Source organism: Cercospora beticola, chromosome 9, assembly GCF_033473495.1.
Source record: "Cercospora beticola chromosome 9, complete sequence".
In the NCBI taxonomy this organism is placed as follows: Eukaryota; Fungi; Ascomycota; class Dothideomycetes; order Mycosphaerellales; family Mycosphaerellaceae; genus Cercospora; species Cercospora beticola.
Window position 1 is genome coordinate 1397769 of NC_088943.1, and position 21015 is coordinate 1418783.

General features: G+C 37.5%; 2 protein-coding genes across 2 annotated transcripts; one reads left to right on the forward strand and one right to left on the reverse strand.

The window, feature by feature from the left end:
- Nucleotides 1–16102: 16102 nt before the first annotated feature.
- On the reverse strand, nt 16103–16711 carry RHO25_012773 (uncharacterized protein; the record flags this gene model as incomplete). Its single annotated transcript, XM_023604071.1, has 3 exons — nt 16103–16295; nt 16361–16473; nt 16568–16711. The coding sequence occupies 3 exons, from the start codon at nt 16709–16711 to the stop codon at nt 16103–16105; spliced, it is 450 nt and encodes a 149-aa protein (XP_023449954.1).
- Nucleotides 16712–17672: 961 nt separating this feature from the next.
- On the forward strand, nt 17673–20676 carry RHO25_012774 (uncharacterized protein; the record flags this gene model as incomplete). The annotated part of the gene is made up of 3 exons (XM_065603585.1): nt 17673–17718; nt 17769–17950; nt 18004–20676. The coding sequence occupies 3 exons, from the start codon at nt 17673–17675 to the stop codon at nt 20674–20676; spliced, it is 2901 nt and encodes a 966-aa protein (XP_065459657.1).
- Nucleotides 20677–21015: the final 339 nt, after the last annotated feature.

The following is a 21015-nucleotide window of genomic DNA, read 5'->3' on the forward strand; positions in this document are numbered from 1 at the left end:
AATAGCTAGAGATCTATACTCTTAAAGCTAAGAACGAACGCTTACTAAGAGAAGTATAGATAATTAAATTACTAGTACGGCTAAGTGCGATAGCGCTAGGCCTTAGATAGCTAATATCTTAGTAAAGTAGCGCGTCCGTAAGTTATACGAGTAGCGTACGTTCCGAAAGCAATAAGTATAGCTTATACGAGTCTATTAAGCTATATATATCTAAGCTCTTTAAGAGTAAAACTATAAAGGAGGTATACGAATTTATCTATACTCTCGAAGTAAACTTTATAGCTATACTAAAGAGGTTTCCGACGGATTACTAGAAGGTAATTACGGGTATTATATACCTCGTAGGCGAAGTATAAGAGATATAGTATAATAAATACCTAGGCGTTCTACTTATAGAATATACCTAGTCTCGGTTCTATTAATTCCTATACGATATCGTCGAAGATTAAGCAAACTATATACTTCTTATAACTATAGAATATAAGAATATACGCTAGAGTAAGAGCTAGAGCGTACGATAGTTTATAATAGACTTTAGTAACCTAGAGTCTTAGTTAGGTAACTATACTAAGGCGTAGCTAGTACGCTAGTTCCTTATAAAACTAAAGCTATTACTACGTAAGGATATTATTAAGAACTATACTATCCCTAATAAGCGTACCGACCTTATCGCTCTAGTAAGACGCCTCGAGTAAGCTAAGAAAGCTATACCTTATAAGCTATATTATAGTAATACCGAGAATAAGTAGGCTAAGTATAAGCGTATCGATAGTAATACTCCTTATAAAAGAGCTTCTAGTTCGACTAGCGGCTAACGTAATATCTATAGTAGTAAGCCGAAAAGTAAATATAGAGGCAAAGGTAAGAGTAAGAGCTAGTAACCTACGTACTTCGTATATAACGAGGTTAGCTATATTAGTCCTAACTACTCGAACTCTAAGAAAGATAGTAATAAGCCGGCTATTCGTAGAGTAACTATAGTAAAGAAGTAGAGAGCGAAAAAAGCTAAGGCGCTAGAGATAACGCGCGAGTTACTAGCGCTAAACTAGATAGCGATAACTCTCTACTAGATTAGAGTATACTAGTAATATATATAGAAGAAGAAGTCGAAATATAGTTAGGTAGTAAGCTAGCTACCTTCCTTCTCGACGATACTATAGATATTAATATAATATTAAAGGCCTTTATACTATAGTATAACCTACTAATAAGGCCGAATATAGCTCTACTACTAGTTACTACCTTTATAGGTAAATTAGAGCACTATTATAGTACGTACTATATATATATACGGATCGTAGACTCTAGTAGTAAAGAGCGATCTATAGGTAGTATCTTCTATATATATAATATACTAACTTCTAACGTAATCTTAGGCTATCTATAGCGACGTACTTAGCGTATACTAGCTAGTAGCGCTATAGATAAATAGCTATATAGTAACGATCGTTTTAGTAAGTTCGAAGTCTAAGAAGCCTATAAGTTCTTTAAGGATCTTTAGAAGGTACTAGTAGTATTTATAGTAAGCCTAAGTAAGATAGACGATAAGGTTAAGCCTATCTCTAAGGAGTTCTATTATTTTAATAATATTCTTAATCCGATAGAGGAAATAAGAAGTAAGCTAGTTAATAGTATAGAGTATACGATTAACCTATAGCCTAGAACTATACTACTATTCCGTCTACTATATTACTAGTCGGAGCGAGAATTAGATAAGTTTAAGGAGTATCTAAAGATAGGACTCGAGTACGATTAGATCGAGTATTCTAATAGCGAAGTAGATACGCCTATCCTATTCGTACTAAAGAAGAATAGTAAGCTATAGTTATATATCGACTACTATAGGCTAAACGAGATTACTATTAAGAACTAGTATCTACTACTTCTAATTAGTAAGACGCTAGATAGGCTTATAGGAGCCGTATAGTTTATATTCTTAGACTTAGCCGATACGTACTACTATATTCGGATTAAGCTAAGTAACTACTAGAAGACTACGTTTCGTACGTACTATAGCTATTTCTAGTATAAGGTAATATCCTTCGGCTTAACGAATATACTAGCGACGTTCTAAGTATATATTAACTATACGCTAGTAGGGCTAGTCGATATAAGCTATATAGTATACCTAGACGATATTCTAATCTATAGTAGAATATACGAGGAATATATATAAGATATATATACTATACTTAAGAGGCTCTATAAGTTTAGACTCTACGTATAGCGTTCTAAGTATAAGTTCTTCTAGAAAAAAGTCGACTTCCTTAGATTTATAGTAACTACTAGTAGTATTATAATAGACCTAAGTAGAGTAGCTATAATCGCCTTATAGCTAACTCTAACTACGCTAATAGAAGTTTAATTCTTCCTTAGATTCGCGAACTTCTACTATCGATTTATTTTCGGATATTCGAGAGTTATAGTACTTTTAATAGTACTATTAAAGAGTAAATAACTTTAAGGTCTCTACTTAGAAGCTTTTATATAGCTTTAAACTACTATACTTCTAGTTTCCTTCTAAGCTCTTTATAGCTTATCTTCTTTACTATTTCTTTTTCTTCTTAGTTTTCTATTCTTACTAAAATAGTTATAAATACCTAAGACTAGAGCCTTAGTATTATATATCTAATTTAGACTATCTAGGCCTATGTTTTAGAGATAGTAGTAGTAGGTATTAGATAGCTCTAGAGAGTTTTCTAGATAGCTTAAAGAGTCTAGAACTCTTTCTAGTAGAGAGCGAGGTAGAGGAGAGCCTATTAGGTCTATTAGAAAAGAAGAAGAGTTAGAAAGAAAGAAAGAGTTATCTAGATATTAAGGTAACTCTAGATCTATTCTATAAGTATTTTTAGGTTCTTTTAGATTATTAGTTTTAGAGTATTAGTATTAGTAGTTATTTTCTAGCCTTATTAGCTAGAGAGAAGTAGTTACGAGCGGATTTAGGCCGCCTAGGAGTTAGAGTTATAACTTCCTTCTTCTAGGCTCTTTTCTTTACTTATAGTATTATAGTATTAGTCGAGAAGTATTATTATATCTTAGAAGGCCTCGAGGCCTTCTACTATTATCGTTATCGCCTACTAGAGTACGTTTATATTTTTACTATATTATAATAGAAGCTATTAAATTATATTCTCGTAGGTACTCGTCGGATAGGTATAACGTAGTAGAAGTAGAGATAATAAGTAGGAACTAACCGAGTTAATTATATTAGTTAGTTATAGGTTGTATCTTACTCCTAAGATAAGTATTAGCTAAGTTATATAACCTAGTATTATATAACCTATATTACCTAATTCTAATCTCTAAAGTATCCCTTAGAATATCTAACTAGACTATACTTTCTAATACTCCTACTTAGGCTAGGTAGTCTTCTGCCTGCCTTCTTATATTTAAGTCTATCCCTATATATAGCTATACGAATTAGATTAAAACGACTAAAAACCCTATCGATAGAGTTTCTAACTAAAAACCCTAGCGGTAGGTTTTCTAGTTACTTTCTTCTATTTATATATTTTATTCCTCTGCTTAGAACTAATCTCTTTAGAGCTAGAATCTTTTGCCTTTCCTTATATAAGTTAGAGTTATCTTATAAACTCCTAAAACTATAGCCTATTCTTTAGTTTAGTTAGGCTATTAGTAACTATCTCTTTTATTAGAATATATTCTACTATAACCTTCCTCTACTACTAGAGATATCTAATATAGTTATATATAATATTAATATATTTAGATCTCTTATAGGTATATATATATCCTTAATAAGAGTTAAACCTACCTAATTATCTTCTATAATTTATACTAGCTTTAGTTCTCTTACTATATTAGAATATACTTTTATAGTTAGTTAGAATAGGTATTCTCCTACTAACTCTATATAGTCTATCTCCCTTAAGAGTACTACTAGGAACTAAGATTGCTTTATATATATATTTATAGCTATATACTTAGCTTCTATTATTAATATTATAATAGACTTTTGCTTCCTACTTATCTAAGAAACTAGAGCTCCGTAAAGAAAGAAGATGCTCCTAAGGATTAAGACTCTATCTGCTTTATCTATTATATAGTTAGAGTCTAAATATCCTATTAGGCTTCCTCTATTTCTTCTAAATATTAATCCTAAGTCTTAGAATAACTTTAGGTATCTTACTAGTTTCTTTAGAGCTTATATATACCTCTTAGTTAGGTCTAAGATATATAAGCTTAACCTTCTAAGAGAGAAAGCAATGTCTAGTCTTATTATAACTATAGGCTATATCTAGGTACTAGTTTAGCTTTAGTACTCTGTCTTGTTCCCTCTCTTATTATATAAGCCTATTAGTTTTAGGCTATTATAGCTATCTATTAGTAAGAGAGTTAGGTTAGCTATCTCCTTAGTTATTCCTAGCTTTATAAGGTTCTCCTAGATAAAGTATTCCTAATTAAGCTTTAGAATCCTAGCTTATCTATCTCTTATTAACCTTATCCTAAGGATTTTCTCTAGTTCTCTAAGATTCTTAATCTTAAATACTTTGCCTAGCTATTCCTTAAACTAAAGCATATCTTCTAGCTTTAGTACTATAATTAGAATATTATCTATATAAGTTAGGATTAGAATATTTCTTTCCTAGTAGATAAGAAGGTATAGGTCTACTTCTAATTATATAAACCTAATCTGTTTTAACTTTAAGATATAGAGTTTGTTCTAGTCTCTTGCTACTTGCTTTAGTCTATATAGGCTTCTTAGGATTTATAGGACCGTATTAGGTAGAATCTTAACTCCTAGAGGTAGAATTATAAAGATTTCTTCCTAAAGCTTACTCTTAGTAAATATATTGTTTATATCTACTTAGTAAAGTTCTAGATCCTTCTTATAAACTATAGCTATAAACACTCTTAAGGTATTATATCTAACTATTAGTATAAAGGTCTCTTAGAAATTAACTCTAAACTTCTAAGAGAAACCTCTTATAACTAGTCTTGCCTTAAACTTCTTAATAGCTCTACTAATTAATCTCTTTATATTAAATATCTACTTAGATATAATAAGGTTTGCTTCTTTAGGTAGAATAACCTCTATCTAGGTATTATTACTTCTTAATATAGTTAGTTCCTTTTAGACTATATCCTTCTATATATATCTCTATTTAGGATCCTAAATTGCCTCTTTATAGGACTTTAGAATAGGTACCTCTTATCTCTATATAGAGACTTAAGGAGCAATTGCTATAAATATAGATTCTTAAACCTCTAATAGAGCTTCCTAAATCTACTCCTATTCTTAGCTTTAGACTTAGCTAAGGAATACTCTATAGTACTTAGTACTTAGCTCCTCCTCCTATCTATATTCTCTTTATCTCTTCTAAAGTACTTATCTTATTACTATACTATAAGCTTTTAGCTCTAGGCCTAGTCCTTTATCTAAGATAGATCTCCTTCTCTTTTAGCTATAGGTTTAGTCTTAGTTCCCCTCCTAATCCTTATATCCTTATAGGTCCTACTATATAATAGTTAATCCTTTTGCTTTTAAATATAGTCTCCTACTAGTACTAGGACTAGCTTGTCTATTAATTTCCTAGCTTAACTTAGGTAGTTTAGTAGTTCTACTTTTCTCCTACTAGGGTTATAGTTCTCTAGAGTTTTCTTCTTCTAGATCCTCTATCCTCTAGTACTCCTCCTTATCCTTTAGTAGAGGTAGTAACTATATAAAGAGTATTTAGTTAGGACCTATAGGTTTAGTTGCTATAGCTATAGCTATAGTAGCTATAGAAGGTATAACTACTATTAGCTTCTTTAGAGGTCTACTAACTAGGTTTCTAATAGATATACTACTTGCTTAATTAAGCTTAGGAATATTTAGCTCTATATCTCCTCCTTTCTTATACTTTAACTAAGTAGTAGTACTATAGGCTTTAATAGCCCTTATATTAGGCTCCTAGAAGAGCTATATTTTAGTAGTATTAGGAATATACCTAATAAATATAGCATCTTTGCCTCTATTTATTAGTTTGTCTAATCTTATCTCTACTAGCTAGGACTTAGGATCTATATAGACTACTGCTTTGTAACCCTAAACTCTAAAGTATAATACTAAGAGTTAAATGCCTAAGAAGGCTTCCTTAGGTAATACCTTAAATCTATTAATTTCTAGGCTATTAGAAAAGGAATTTCTAATAACTATATAGGCTACTAATACTTCTAGCTAGAATTTAATAGGTATATAGGCATCTTCTAGTATTGCTCTTATATAGTCTTTAGAGGTTTAGATTAACCTCTTAACTACTCTATTCTAGATAGAGTTATATACTTTAGTTATATAGAAGGAAATTCTATATTCCTTCTCCTACTACTTTAGTATAGTAAGAAGCTCCCTTACTCTATTACTTCTTATAATCTAGAGGGGGTTTCCTAATTATAGCTTAGCTTTTACCTTCTAGTCTCTAAGGATACTTAGTATATCTTCTCTAGACTTTATTAGGAAAGTCTATTTCTTTCTTAAGAAGTTATTAACAATCTTAAGCTACTATTTATATCCTAATCTTAAGATAAGTAAAGGTCTATAGATATCGATAGAAATAAGTAATAACCTCTAGAGTTTTCTCTTAGTTTCCTTCTCTCTATATTTCTTTATCTTTACTAAGGAGTATACTCTATAAGGTTAGTGCTCCTTTAGAATAGGAATCTAAGCCTTTAAGTTAGATACCTTATATAGGTTTCTAAGAAGACTCTCTCTAAAGTATATAAGTCTCCTATACTAGAGCTCCTACTATTCTTAGAGCTTCTCTTAGGCTTTAAAGGTATAGGCTTTATTCTCTTAATTTTAATTAAGGCATAATATTATAAGCTCCTATAATATATTATTAATCTCCTTAATAAATAGTACTCCTCCTAATAGTTTTATCTAGATAACTAGTTTCCTAGATAATAAAATAAGTATAAATTTTAGTAGTTAAATACTATACTACTAGCTAAATTAGCTCTAAGAAACAAGATTTACTCCTAGGCTAGGTACGAAGAGAATATTCTTAAGAATAATCTGTTTTCCTCTTTTCCTACCTATTACTATATTTCCTATATATATAGCTATTAGATAGCCCCTCCTAACCTTAATCTACTTTTTCCTCTAAAGAGGTTTTAGTTCTCTAAAAAGTAATTCTTAGTTAGTTATATATAATAAAGTATAGGAGTTAAGTAGCTATCTTAATAGTATATACTTGCCTTTTGCTTCTATAGTTAAGTATATAACTTTATTAATATTATTATCCTCTAATAGAGATTAGGATACTTTAGATACTATAGAAGGTTCTATATCTTCTTAGGTAGTATATACCTTCTTAGAAAACTTCCTTAAGCTTTGTCTCTTCTTAAAGGATTAGACTTTTAGGTTAAGTTTCTTTACTATTTCTTTTAATACTTCTCTATCTAGTAAAGATCTCCTCCTAAAGGTACTCTCTCTAGGTAGTAATCTTCTCTTCTCTACTCTATTAGCTTATCTTAAGTTAATAGTTCTCTTAGCTTTATTAAGGTATAGATACTTAGTAATACTTCTAAAATGCTCTTCTCTATAAAGGTAGTATTTTAGCTTTATATATTATATACCTCTACTCTTAGCAAATATTACTAGTTCTTAGGACTAGTTTAGTCTAGCTTTATAGGATTCTAGTAGCTATAGTATACTTTTATATACTATAGACTACTAGGTAAGAATTATATCCTTTATGCTTTAGTATACCTTAGGCAAGCTATTAAGGAGATGCTTAAGTCTCCTCTCTAGTTCCTTATAGTATACTTCCTAAGAGTCTACCTCTATAATTCTTCTTGCTATACTAGCTAGCTATACCTATGCTTTTCTAATTATTATATTCTTAGTTATCTAAAAGTTTATAAACTCCTAGATATATACTATTATATATATAGTATATACCTTGCTATACTTAGCTCTTATCTTCTCTTATATCTTTAAGGCTTATCTCTCCTTAAGGACCTCTTTCTAGTTATCTTCTAATAGGCAGATTGTTATCTTATACCTAGTAGTTATATTAGCCTTAACTTATATTAGGTTATTTCTTAAATATCTTAGGCTAAAGACAGATAGTAATAACTTAATAGATAAGTTAGGTATTAGTTCTAAGATAACCTAAAATATATCCTTTAACTTAAGATAGTCCTATAGTAGGCTAAACTATTATCTCTAATTCTCCTTACTTAGTACTAGTATAGCTCTTTTCTTTCTAATTCTACTTATTAAATCTATTTTTATAAAATTAAATAAATAAATCTAAACTCTAGAAATATAAGCTCTTTTAATCTAATTAGTAGCTTCTAGATTTCTGCCTTCCCTAGTTACTAAGACTCTTCTCTCTTAGCTAAGGTATCTAAGGACTCTTCTCTCTTAGAGGAGTTAGTTAGGTTCTTAGGTAGAGAATATCTAAAAGATCTACCTTCTTAGAAGAGTACTACTAGCTAGTTCTAAAGTATTAGTAGTACTTAGTACTTAGGCCTAGTCTTATCTACTTAGATACTTTAGTCTAAGGCTAATCCTTTCCTCTTTATACTTTTTTAGTATACCTCTCTTTTAAAGTAGAGTATACTTTACTAGGCTTTTCTCTGTCTTACCTGCCCTTTAGAGACTTCTAGCTTATAACTAGGATCTTCTAAAGCTTTAAGGTAGTATAGATAGGATATGCCTCTAGTCTCTCTTATATTCTTTTCCTACTTCTTCTTTCTACTTAGGGCCTCTCTATAAACCCGGGCTTATAACCTATTAAATTATATTCTCGTAGGCACTCGTCGGATAGGTATAACGTAGTAGAAGTAGAGATAATAAGTAGGAACTAACCGAGTTAATTATATTAGTTAGTTATAGGTTATATCTTACTCCTAAGATAAGTATTAGCTAAGTTATATAACCTAGTATTATATAACCTATATTACCTAATTCTAATCCCTAAAGTATCTCTTAGAATGTCTAACTAGACTGCACTTTCTAACAGAAGCTAAGTTTACTAAGTTATATAACCTAGCTAATATCTATTTTAGAAGTAAGATATAATCTATAACTAACTAATATAATTAACTTAGTTAGTTTCTACTTATTATCTCTACTTCTACTATATTATACCTATCCGATAAGTACCTATAAGAATATAATTTAATAGAGATTACTTATTCTACTATAATACTATTATAGAAGTTTAGTAGCAAATCTATATAATAAACTATATAGAGCTTAATAGTAAGAAAGTACCTTAGTACTAGTATTTATAAAATAGTACTTATATAGTATTAGAAGATATTAAGAACGAGATTATTATAACTTAAGAACCTCTACTATATAACTTTTATAAAAACATAAACGCGCTCTAGTAGGCGACGACGACGACGGCGGGAGGCCTCGAGGCCTCCTAATACGCAATAATACTCTCCGACCGATACTACGACGTTGCGAGTAGAGGAGAGAGCCTAGAAGGAGGAGGTTGCGACTCTAACTCCTAGGCGGCCTAAGTCCGCCTATAACTACCTCTCTCTAGCTAATAAGGCTAGAAAATAACTGCTAATACTAATACTCTAAAACTAATAATCTAAAAGAACCTAAAAACACTTATAGAATAGATCTAGAGTTACCTCGATACCTAGATAACTCTTTCTCTCTCCCTAACTCTCCTTCTTCTTTAATAGGCCTAATAGGCCCTCCTCTACTACGCCCTCTGCTAGGAAGAGTCCTAGACTCTCTAAGCTATCTAGAAAACCCTCTAGAGCCGCCTAATACCTACTACTACTACCTCTAAAATATAGGCCTAGATAGTCTAATTTAGATATATAATACTAAGGCCCTAACCTTAGGTATCTATAACTATCTTAGTAAAAATAGGAAACTAAGAAGAAAGAGAGATAGCAAAGAAGATAAGCTATAAAGAGCTTAGAAGGAAACTAGGAGTATAGTAGTTTAAAGCTATATAAAAGCTCCTAAGTAGAGACCTTAAAGTTATTCTCTATAGAGAAGGAGAGAAAAGTAGGCTAGAGAAGGACTAATCTTAGCTTAAGGCTATATACCTAGAGGCCTAGGTAGAGATACTAAGTACCTAGGTAATTATATATAGTATTAGGACATCCTAGAAGCTAGAGGATATAAATAGCTAGGTCTAGCTCGACTAAGACAACCTTATCTAGTTCCTAGATAGGCTTAAAATTAGGAAGGCCTTTTAGCTTAAGAACTAGAGGGCAAGGGAAGAGACTAACTTCTTATTAGTAGTAATAGTAGTATAGAATAGATAGACTATAAGGGAAATATATAGGAGAGGTATTACTATTAGGTTAATATAGTATATAGTAGAACTATACTACCTATAGTAGAGGATTATATAATGCCTTAAGTATAATAGCTTTAGGTATATTACTACCTACTATAAGGCTATAGAAGAAATATATAGAAACTATATAGGGAAGTATAGGATAGATAGCTATAAAGAGAAGAAAATTAAATACTATAACTATAAGGGAGACTATAAGGTATACTCCTTCTAATATAGCTATAAAGCTACTATAAAGGCTAAAGTAAGAGCATTCTTAGAGTAGTTTAAAAAGCAATAGAAGGCAGCCTTAGACCTAATATAAGGAGATAGTACTATAGAACCTCTAATCCTTAAGAGGAAAGCCCTACTAGCTAAGCCTCTATAGAGAGATATTAGGTATAAAGGTAGGCCCCTAGGCACTATAGTAATAGTAATAGCTAGTAGGAGGCAAGCAAGCAAGCTCTACTTCCCTTCTATATAGGAGAATAAGGACACCTAAGAGGTAATAAGTATCCCCTAGGAAGATATAGATATTAACCTAATTAAGCTCCTCTCTTAAGAATCCTATAAATCCTATAAGTAGCTAAACCCTAATAATCTACTAATATAATATTAATAGGTTAAATACTACCTAAACTCTACTACTAGATAGCTAAGCTATAGAAGAGGCTATAGTAATAGTACTATAAGAACTATAGCTTAATACTATAAATAGTAGGACTAAAGCTAAGAAAGGATACTCTATAGTCCTCCTACTCTAGTAGAACCTAAGAGTAGTAATACTTATATTAGATAAAGTTAGAACTAATAGCTAGAAACTACTCTTCTATAATATAGGCGACCTAGTAACTATCTAAGTCTAGATACCTATAGGAACTATCTCTATCTATAACTACTATAACCTCTTAGAGCCTATAAGCTATAGATAAGAAGGGACTATCCCTATACTCTAAGAAGTACTATTATAAACTCTAGAGGACACAAAAGCAAGCTATATAGTAGTAGGAGACTTTAACCTCTACTACCTAAAATAGAAAGGAAATATAACCTAAACCTAATATACTATAGTAGACAAGCTTATTAAAACAATTATAGAGGCCTAACTATAGCTAGCCCTAGAGCTAGAGATAATTATATAGGAAAGATATATAGCTAGCTACTAAACACTAGACCTAGTCTTTATTAGCCTCTCTCTCTAAAACCTAATCTAAGAATATAAAGCTCTCCTAGAAGAGATATATAGCTCTAACTATATCCCTCTTAGGATAACTCTCTATATTAACCTCTAAGAGCCGAGAGGAAGAAGCTAGAGAAAGTAGTAGAAAGCCGCTAACTAGAATAGAATCTAGGACCTTATAGCCTAAAATACTAACTAACTTAACTAACTCCTACTCGATATAAGAGAATACCTAGATATACTAGCCTATAGAATATAATCCTCTATCTAGAGGATTATAGAGGAGATAGTTCTAATAGCTAGACTATTAAGCTATATAAAGATAGTATAGACCTAGGAATATAAGGAGGCTATAAAGCTAGTAAGAAGGAAGAGAAGAGAATAGAGGAACTATAGGATAGAATAGAGCTATAAGCTATACCTAGAAGCATTATATATAAGAAGTAAAGCTATAAGGAGAGAGCAGAACCTAGCTTAGAGGAGACTAATAAAAGAAGTTATAGAGGACCCTAAGAAAATCTAGAAAATAGCTAAATAGGCTAGAAAGGGAGCTAACTAAGAGTACTAGCTACTATACTTCCTAAGTCTAGCTAATATAGAGTATAATAGAGATACTAATAAGAGGAAGGCTATAATTCTAGTAAGACACTTCTTCCTAGACCTAAAGGAGGCAGACTTAAGTAATATCTAATATACCTAACTACTACTCTAATTCTAGATAGAGGTTAAAGTTTAACTAAAGGAAGTAGAAGGAGTCCTTAGGAAACTGCTTAGTAATAAGGCCCTAGGACCTAACTAAATACTAAACCTCTTACTTAAAGAGTATAGGGAACAACTTTCCCTAATTCTAGCTAAACTCTTTACTATATACCTAAGGATAGTATACTACTCTAAAGCCTTTAAGCACTCTATAATAGTAGTACTTAGGAAACTATAGAAGCTAGACTACTTAAAGCTAGGAGTATATAGACCTATTACCCTACTTAATATAATAGCAAAGGTCCTAGAAGCTATAGTTACTAAAAGGATATCTAAGAAGACTAAAGAAAGGAAGCTCCTCCTAGAAGAATAAATAGGTACTAGGCCTAGCAGGTCTACTACCTTAGTATTAGACCTTATTACTAAGTAAGTAAAAACTATCTAGAAAACTAAGCTAGGAGCTATAGTATCTATACTCTACCTTAATATCTTAGAGGCATTTAATAAGGTCTCCTACTAGAAGCTACTTTATAATATTAGAATAAAAGGCTTCCTAGACTATACTATTAGCTTTATCTAATTATTCCTCTAAGATAGGACTACCTGCCTAAGGCTTAGAGAATTTATAGACTAACTAAGGCTTTAAAATATAGGAATTCCCTAAGGCTCTACTCTATCTCTAATCCTCTTCCTTTTCTTTATCTCTACTCTACTCCTAATACTATATAAAGGGACTACTTTAGCAATAGGGTTTATAGATAACTCTAATATCCTTATATAGTATATTAATAGAGGACAACTATAGGCAACTTAAGAAAGCCTACTAGAAATATAAAGAATAGGCAAGGAGATATAGAGCAGAATTTGTACTATAGAAATATTAGCTAATCTACTTTACTAGAAGTAGGAAGTATAATCTTAAAGCTATAGTCTAAATCTAGAGATTTAATAGAGAACTACTACTATTACTTAGACTTCTTAGAGTTTAGGTAGATACTAAACTTAAATAGAGCCTATATATTAAATAAGTAGTAGAAAAGGGAGCCTACTAAATATAATTACTTTAGAGACTATATAAGTCTATATAGAGAGTATTCTTCTAAAAAGCAAGGTACCTCTATATAGTAGTAGTAAGACTAGCTATTACCTTTAGCTACTAAGTCTAGTCTAACCTAGAGGGTATATAAGGCTACTATAGGAACCTTACTAAACCTATTAAGAAGATCTAGAGAGAGGCTCTAAGGAATATTATAGGAGTATATAAGTTAGTTATAATAGCTATCCTAGAGAGAGAAGCAAATATTGCTCCTCTCTATTTATATACCTAGAACCTAGCTAGGTAAGTATCTAAAAAGCAAGATACCTAACCTATATATTAGTATATTAAAGACAGGTATAGGGAGATTAAAAGGTAAGTATAAATAGGAAAGGGAGCTAGGCAACCTATACTACTAACCTAAACTAGATAGGAGGAAATCCTCTAGATAGTATAAGGCTATAAAATAACGATATAGGCATACCTAGGCTATAAGGTATAGTAGGCTAAATATTAGTAGAATAGAAAGTAGGAAAGGAATAAGGAAGAGAGAAGAGCAAGAGTAGAAGAGGAATAACTACTAGTATAGAAAACTACTACCTTCTCTACTATTAGACTAACTCTATATAAAGGACTTACTAGACTAGAGAGTATAATAGTTATACTCTTAAGGATAGAGTATATTAGGATAAGGCAATATCTTACTAAAAGGAGAGTCCTAGGATTTATACTAGACTACGAATATAGATAGAGATATAAAACACTAAAATATATATATATATTCTGCCTAAAATAGAACGGGAGAAGATATCTACTATTCTAGGTAGAGGGATCTATAAACTAGAAGGATCTAGCTAATATAAAGAGAGGGCTATATATAATAGCAAAGTAGCTTATCTAAGAAGAAGTCCTAGACTAATTCTTACTTATAAGAGAAGAGGTATAGGAGGATAAGAGGAGAGAGAAGAGGAAGAATAGAGCCTAGTAAGAGAAGGACTTACTAGATACCTAGTATTATCCGAAGGAGAATAGAAGCGAAGGAAGCGGCTACGTAGACTATAAATAAAGAGATATACGAGAGTTTTTCGAAGGCTTTTCCCTCGACCGATATCTATAGAGCGTACTACTTACTCTAGTTTAAAGAGGTAGACCGGCGTATAAGAACTATCTATCTATCTATATAACTTTTACTTTTACTTTAAAGAAGCGACTAAATAAATAGATAAGAAGTACTAGCTAATTAAGTAAAATAAAGTAATAAGCGCTATATAGCGTAATTAATTACTAATAGTATTTATTCGCAAGTATCGTAATATAGTATAGATACTTAATAGACTTAATATTAAGGATATTAATATAAATAAAGTTATTTACTTTATAGGTAAAACTATTAAGTAGTAGAATAACTAGCTTCTAGCTTTACTTTAGATACTAATATAGTATAGATTAGTATTTTAATAGATACTATAAACTCTACCTATCTAGCTATTATATCGAATATAATATATAGTAGAGCTAAGAAGCTAGTTTACTAACTCCTTACTACTATAGTAGCTATAGTTTAATAGTAGTCTACTTAGTTTAGTAATACTAACTATACTAGCTCGATAGTAGTAGAGGTATATTACTATACTATAATCGACCTTAATTAAGATACTAGATATATCGAATAATAATAATAATAATAATAGTAATAATACTTTATCTAATAATAATATTATAAATAGAGAAATTAGAGATATATAGATATAGAATAATCGAGCGTTACTAATACTAAATAGACGATTAGCGATACGGCCGGCTAGGTAAATCGTTTAAATAACGTATATTTATTATTAATAATAATAATTAAGAGGTATTATTAAGCCTCTAATTAGCTAGAGTTATTATACCGTCTAGTTTATCGCTAGAGTATCGACAAGGTATCGCAAGAGTAATCATAATTATCCGCATACCCGAAGGTTTGGGAAAAGCGGCTGGAAATTGCGCTAAAAAGTAGCTTCCGTTCCCACATTAGCGGGACGCCGTGGCGTGCACCGTCCTTGTTTGACAATCAAGACAAACCGAGAACGGGGGCTGCGGCTTTGCAGCAGACCAAATTGTGGCGTCGAGTCCTTTCGCTGGTCGACTACTGCTAGTATGAAGATCGAAGGGTCTTGGAAAATGGGGCAAGTAGGAACGAAGAAAGCACCAACAAGCGACTGGTGGATTCAACGTCTGGGCGCGAATGCGAGCGTAAGAAAAGCGCAACACTGGGTAAAAACAAGCGATTACGATCGGAATTGCAGACTGCAGTAGCTACGGCAGAGAATGTGCGATGTATTTTATTAGACTGCAGTGCAGGGAACGCAATAATGTTGAGCGGCTGGTTCCATAGATCGACGCAGAAGGCAGGTTTTCCTCTGTTCCCTGTTCTGTGCTGTGCCTCCTTTAAAGTGTGCACTAGCATCGGCTCGAGAGGTTGATGATGATTTGATCGTTCGGCACAAGCACAGCCTCAGCCCTACACATTGGTGAGGCACGCTTCTGCATGCTAGCGAGGAGCGAAGTACGCTGCCCTTTTTTTTTTGTTTGGAACGCGAAATAATGGCGAGCCGTCTACGCAGTCATCATGCAATGTCATGGCGGATGCCAAGGCCCGTGCTTCGTCTGGTGACGATTTTTGCATTTGGAATACAACCCTTGGACGTTGGAGCGTTTGTGCAACTGCCGACAGGTGCTGCCGCTGGAGAAGGGCAATACCTACTTGGGACTGGTGGTAGGACTTGTGTTACACACCTTCATACTGCTTTTTAATTATCTGCCTCATCAGGACTTCAAGCTTCTACTCGCTCCTTCTACCTCTACCTCGTCTAGGGTATTTCGAGCATCATATCTATCGGAGCGGGACAGAGAATGAAAACAAGGCCGAGGAGAGATTTATTCGTCTGATACGTCCGACGACTCCTCCCAATCCACCTGGCGATCTTTCACTGCTTGGTTGATTTGACTCAACGTTGCTGTCCAGGCTTGTGCGAGGGAGATGTGACATTGCTCGGAAAGTTCCTCGATGGCCTTTTTTTGTTGGAGAAGTTCTTGCAAGCGCTTGATCTTGGGACGTTGCATGGCACGGCTGGGGAGATGTCAGTCCTGATGGCATATGCTGCGGTTGGGAGTCGTGATCTCTTGATCACGTACAGTCTCTCATTGCCTCTTGCCCGAGCGGCGTTTAGCTTGGTGTTTGCTTGCTCGAGACGACTGGCGCGGATACGTTCGATTTCCTTCTCGCGCTTTTCCCTGTGGGTTTTGGCCTGGGGGCAGGTGAGTGAAGTTCGTGATGCAATATGCAGTGAAAGTGAAGAAATGAAATGGAATATCAATGCAGCGTGTGGCGCGCATTCCTACCTGCTGCTTCGACTTCTTGATGGCAAGAGTCAAGGTGGTGGTGTCGATCTGCTGCGACTGCGACTGCGACGGCTCAGAGGCTGCATCGGAGCTGTCTTGACGTTGTATGACCGCCGCTGCTTGCTTCGACTTTGATTTCGCCATTTGTGAAAGATGGCGGAAGTGCGTGTAGCAGCGGCGTGAAACTGAACTGGGGTGGGGGAGGGCGGTGCGAAGCGCGACGCGACTGATGCACGAGATCACGTGTGCGACACCCCAGAATCGCATGCTCGCTCGCCCATGGAAGCCACCAAACGTGTCGCAATGCACGATGGGATGGTAGACGAGAGCTCGACGATGTGAGCAACCTGCACTCAGGTACATTCGTAGGGTCGCCCAGAGGACGCAAATGAGCGGCGTGACCTACTCTATAGCGGGAAAACAGATACTTGGATCAACACTGCTTCCCCACTGGCCAGTACCACCGAAACTAGAACTCGTATTTGCAGCAACGCCTCGTACTGGGTGTCTGCCCTAGGGACTCGTGTCTTGCTCCGTCCCTCGCCTCTCTGCGTTGCTCAGCGTATCTGGGGCATTGCATAACATTGATTGAGATAAGACAGGCAGAGAAAGGCTGCGACAAGAGGTGCGGAGTGGATGTATTTTGAGAATCCATTTCGCTGGCCGTATCGGCTGCCTGCCGAGTGGCTTTCGATCCTGGTATTTCTGCCTTAAGCGCTCACTGTCTCGAGAAGTGAGGCAGTCGTGGAGTTAAGGTCGCATTGAGACGATACTTCACTCCTCGTATCTCTGCCTTGAGCAGCGCATCTGAGCCATTGCGTGTCGACACGCGAGCCAGTCGTGGAATCAAGGTCTCGGCGAGAAGTCACGAATGATGGATGCCTCCGACTTTCCGTTTGGCTGTCGGCAGGGACCGTGGCCTGACGCGGCGCCTGGCTGAGCTGAGTGAGCAGGGAAGTACGACAGAGCTCATGACCCTGCATCATTTCACCGAGCCATTCGACTTCCCCTTCATGTCTGCCTCAACAACACACTCCGACCGCTCGCCCGCTGTCCGTGCCTGACATCGCCAACGACCACTGCACGACCGGGCCCGTTGCTCATCATGTCCTCGTTTGCGACCTCGTTTTGGTCCGCCGACTACGCTGGAGGTCGGATTTGAGCGCACGCTCTCTGCTACAAATCGCTAATCTGAGCACAGGATTGGGCGTATTGTTCGCGAAACTTCAGCAGGGTGTGCAGGAGAATGAGCAGCTTCTTACCGTAGCGCGAATGCGCGCTGAAGCTGAGGATATATACGGACAACGGCTGGCGGACATCGAGAGCGCAACAAGCCGTATCGACGGAGGCTTCCAGAGGGATGATGGCGCCAGTGTCAAGAAGGTTCGTCGCAATTGGCTGCAGGAGTGCGCTGCATCAGGACTGACGCGTGCTAGGCATACGAGGGCGTGCGGGCGGAAATGAGTGAAGAAGCGAAGAATCACAAAAAGATCGCCTCAAATATCCGAGAACTCGTGGTCAACCCTTTCAGCCGGTGGTGCGACCAGCATGCTGCGCGTGTGCAGAATAGCCAGGACGATTTGCAAGGTCGCATCAAAGCACACGATCGACAGGCGGAGACAGTGCGACAATATCGGAGCCAGTATTACAACAAATGCCGGAGAGTGGAGGATTTGGACGAGGAGGAGAAGCTGGCATTTCAGGATCCACAATCGGCGGCTGCCACGAACTCACCGAAGGCGACGAGCGTCACGAGTGTGCCCAGTATCAAGATCGCAGAAGAAGAGCCGGAGCCGGAGCCAATCGACATAGGGGACGTAACCTACCAGCCCGAGCAGGTCAAGAAGATCTTGACACATGCATTGGAGACCATTCCGCTGGGCGAGACGAAGGTCCCCATCCTGGGCACATATCAGAACACGAGCTCTGGTGCGGACATTACGGAGTATGTGCAGAGCCACCTGGGCGCAAACAGCGTCGCGTACGCTGAGCGTATAGGTCAGGATCTGTGCGATCATGGCTTTTTACGTCTAGTAGGAAATGTGGGCAACAGTTTTGCAAACAGCAGCAAGATGAAGTATCAGTGGAAGACGAAGGTCTTTCAACTGACAGGCATGCCAGAGAAGAGAAGTCCGCTCCACCGTTCTTCGACAATGATGTCCTCCAGCTCCGACTCCGTGCCAGGTAGTCCTGTCATTGGCGACAAGGTCAGCGAATATCTCGGTGGCTGGAATCCACTGAACAACGCACATCCAAACGAGACACCGGCCGACAGACTGCGCAGAGAGGCACGAGAAGCTGATGAGCGGTACAAGGCGGCGGTCAAGAAGCTCGACGGTCTCCGCTGCAGCCTCGAGGTTGCCATGGTAGATCACATGAAATTCATGGAGCGCTGCGAGCTGGATCGACTGAAAGCCATCAAGAGCGTCATCCTGGACTTTAGCGGCGCCGTCAGTAACGTCATACCCTCGCTGCAGTCTAGTGTGGACAATATGATGTTGTTCCAGGAGACCGTTCAGCCATTGGCCGATCTGCGGTACTTGCTCGAGAACTACCGTACTGGAAACTTCGTGCCCAAAGTGACGATATACGAGAATTACTACAACAAAGTCGAAGAGCAGACCTTCGGTGTGGACATTGAGCTGCGCGCGCGGGCGGATAAGAAGCGCGTTCCACTGCTGGTTACGTCGATTCTAACATTTCTGGACTCGCATTATCCCGATCTTGAAGGTGACGAGGCACGTCGGAGCATTTGGCTGGTGGAAGTTCCCCTCGCTGCGACCCACCACCTGCGCAATCAAGTCAACACAGGCGGGCCTGTGTCTCAGGCTACCTTGGAGAAATACGAAGTGCCGATAGTCGCTGCCGTCCTGAAGTTGTACCTGCTCGAGCTCCCTGATAGCCTGGTGAGCTCGCACGTCTACGAGATTATCAAGACCATCTACGCCTCCACGGCACAATCAACGTCGGAAGCCGCGCGCATTCAAGTCATACAGTCGACTTTGGGTCAGCTTCGTCTAGCGAATATTGCCACACTGGATGCTATCATCACGCACTTCACTCGTTTGGTGGAGCTGACGAGTGCCGATGAAGAGTACGTGTCGAAGCTGGCTGCTGTGTTGGCACCATGTATTATGCGGCCTAAGCAGGAAACTGGTCTCAGCATGAATGAGAGGTACAACGCTCGCCTGATTAAAGATCTGCTCGCGCACAAAGACGCAATATTTGGAGAGTTAAAACGGCAGTCGAGTTTAACTCACACGGCGTCTGGCACGCGGCAGACGAGAGCGATTTCCACCGACGAATCTAAGCGTAAAGAAGCCATGGAAGAGCGGCACCGAGCCATCGCGGCAGCCCAACACACGAATGCCTCCAGTGGGCCTAGAAGCAGAGCGACGAGCCCAGCGCCGGCAGCTGACACGCGAGTCCCGCTACCCGGTCACCGCCGTGATCGTAGTCGTGGACCAGAAACGAGATTCCCGGTTAGCACTACTGCGGCGCAGAATGCCCGCGTAATGTCGCCAACTGCGGATCGTTCTAGCACGTCCTCTGGAGGCCATAGAGATAGCCTGAGTGTGCCACCGCAGAGCCCTCCCTCCGCCCGCACGCATGATTCTGCGCTCAACGGGTTCCACAAACCACCACCAGCAGAGAGCCAGCCTGGCAGAGAGCGAAGTGGCACCGAAACCACACAACGCAGTTCTGCGCAGGTCTCTGCCTCGATCACCTCAGCCAGTGACTTCATGAGCCCTGGTCACTTCTATTCCGGCAGCAGCGAGAGCACACCTGCAGGAGCAGCAGAGACATCAACAACTCGCGACTCTGTCGCCAGCAACATTAGCGTCAAGGCGCCGGCTTCCAAATACAATCTTGCCGAAGAGCAATCGCCTGTGGCGATGACACCAGATGCCGAGACACCGACGAAGAGGGACAGTCTTTCTCGCGCCCGAGGCGTGGCTGGGCGACGCGGCACTGGCGGCCTGCGACGCCAGTCGCTCGCGAACGCCAGCAAGACTGAAAACGGTGAAGGCAGTGACGTCGCCCCTAGTGCAGAATCACCTGAGACGAAGGGCGTACAACTAGAAGACAAACCCATGGACTTCGACTAGGAGTGGAATCCCGATGGCGTGTCTTCTGGAGCGTGAATCCACCTGTTTTCTGGAGCGTTAAGCGTGGTGTAGGTTTCAGCAGATATGACTCTATGTAGATAGCATCGACGAATTAGACGCATGCGACGCCAGTGCCACGATATGGTATACATCTGCACTCCCACCATTTGTTGAACAGACGAAACTTGGACCACTTGGATGTGAACTGAATCCGATGTCTGCCTCAGGCACTCGGAGATAGCACTGGCGTTAACGTCTAGCACCTCGCGACTGCTTCCAGAGTCTCTCATGCCACACGAGTTTCTACCAGCTCCAATTACAGCACCATTCTACAAGATT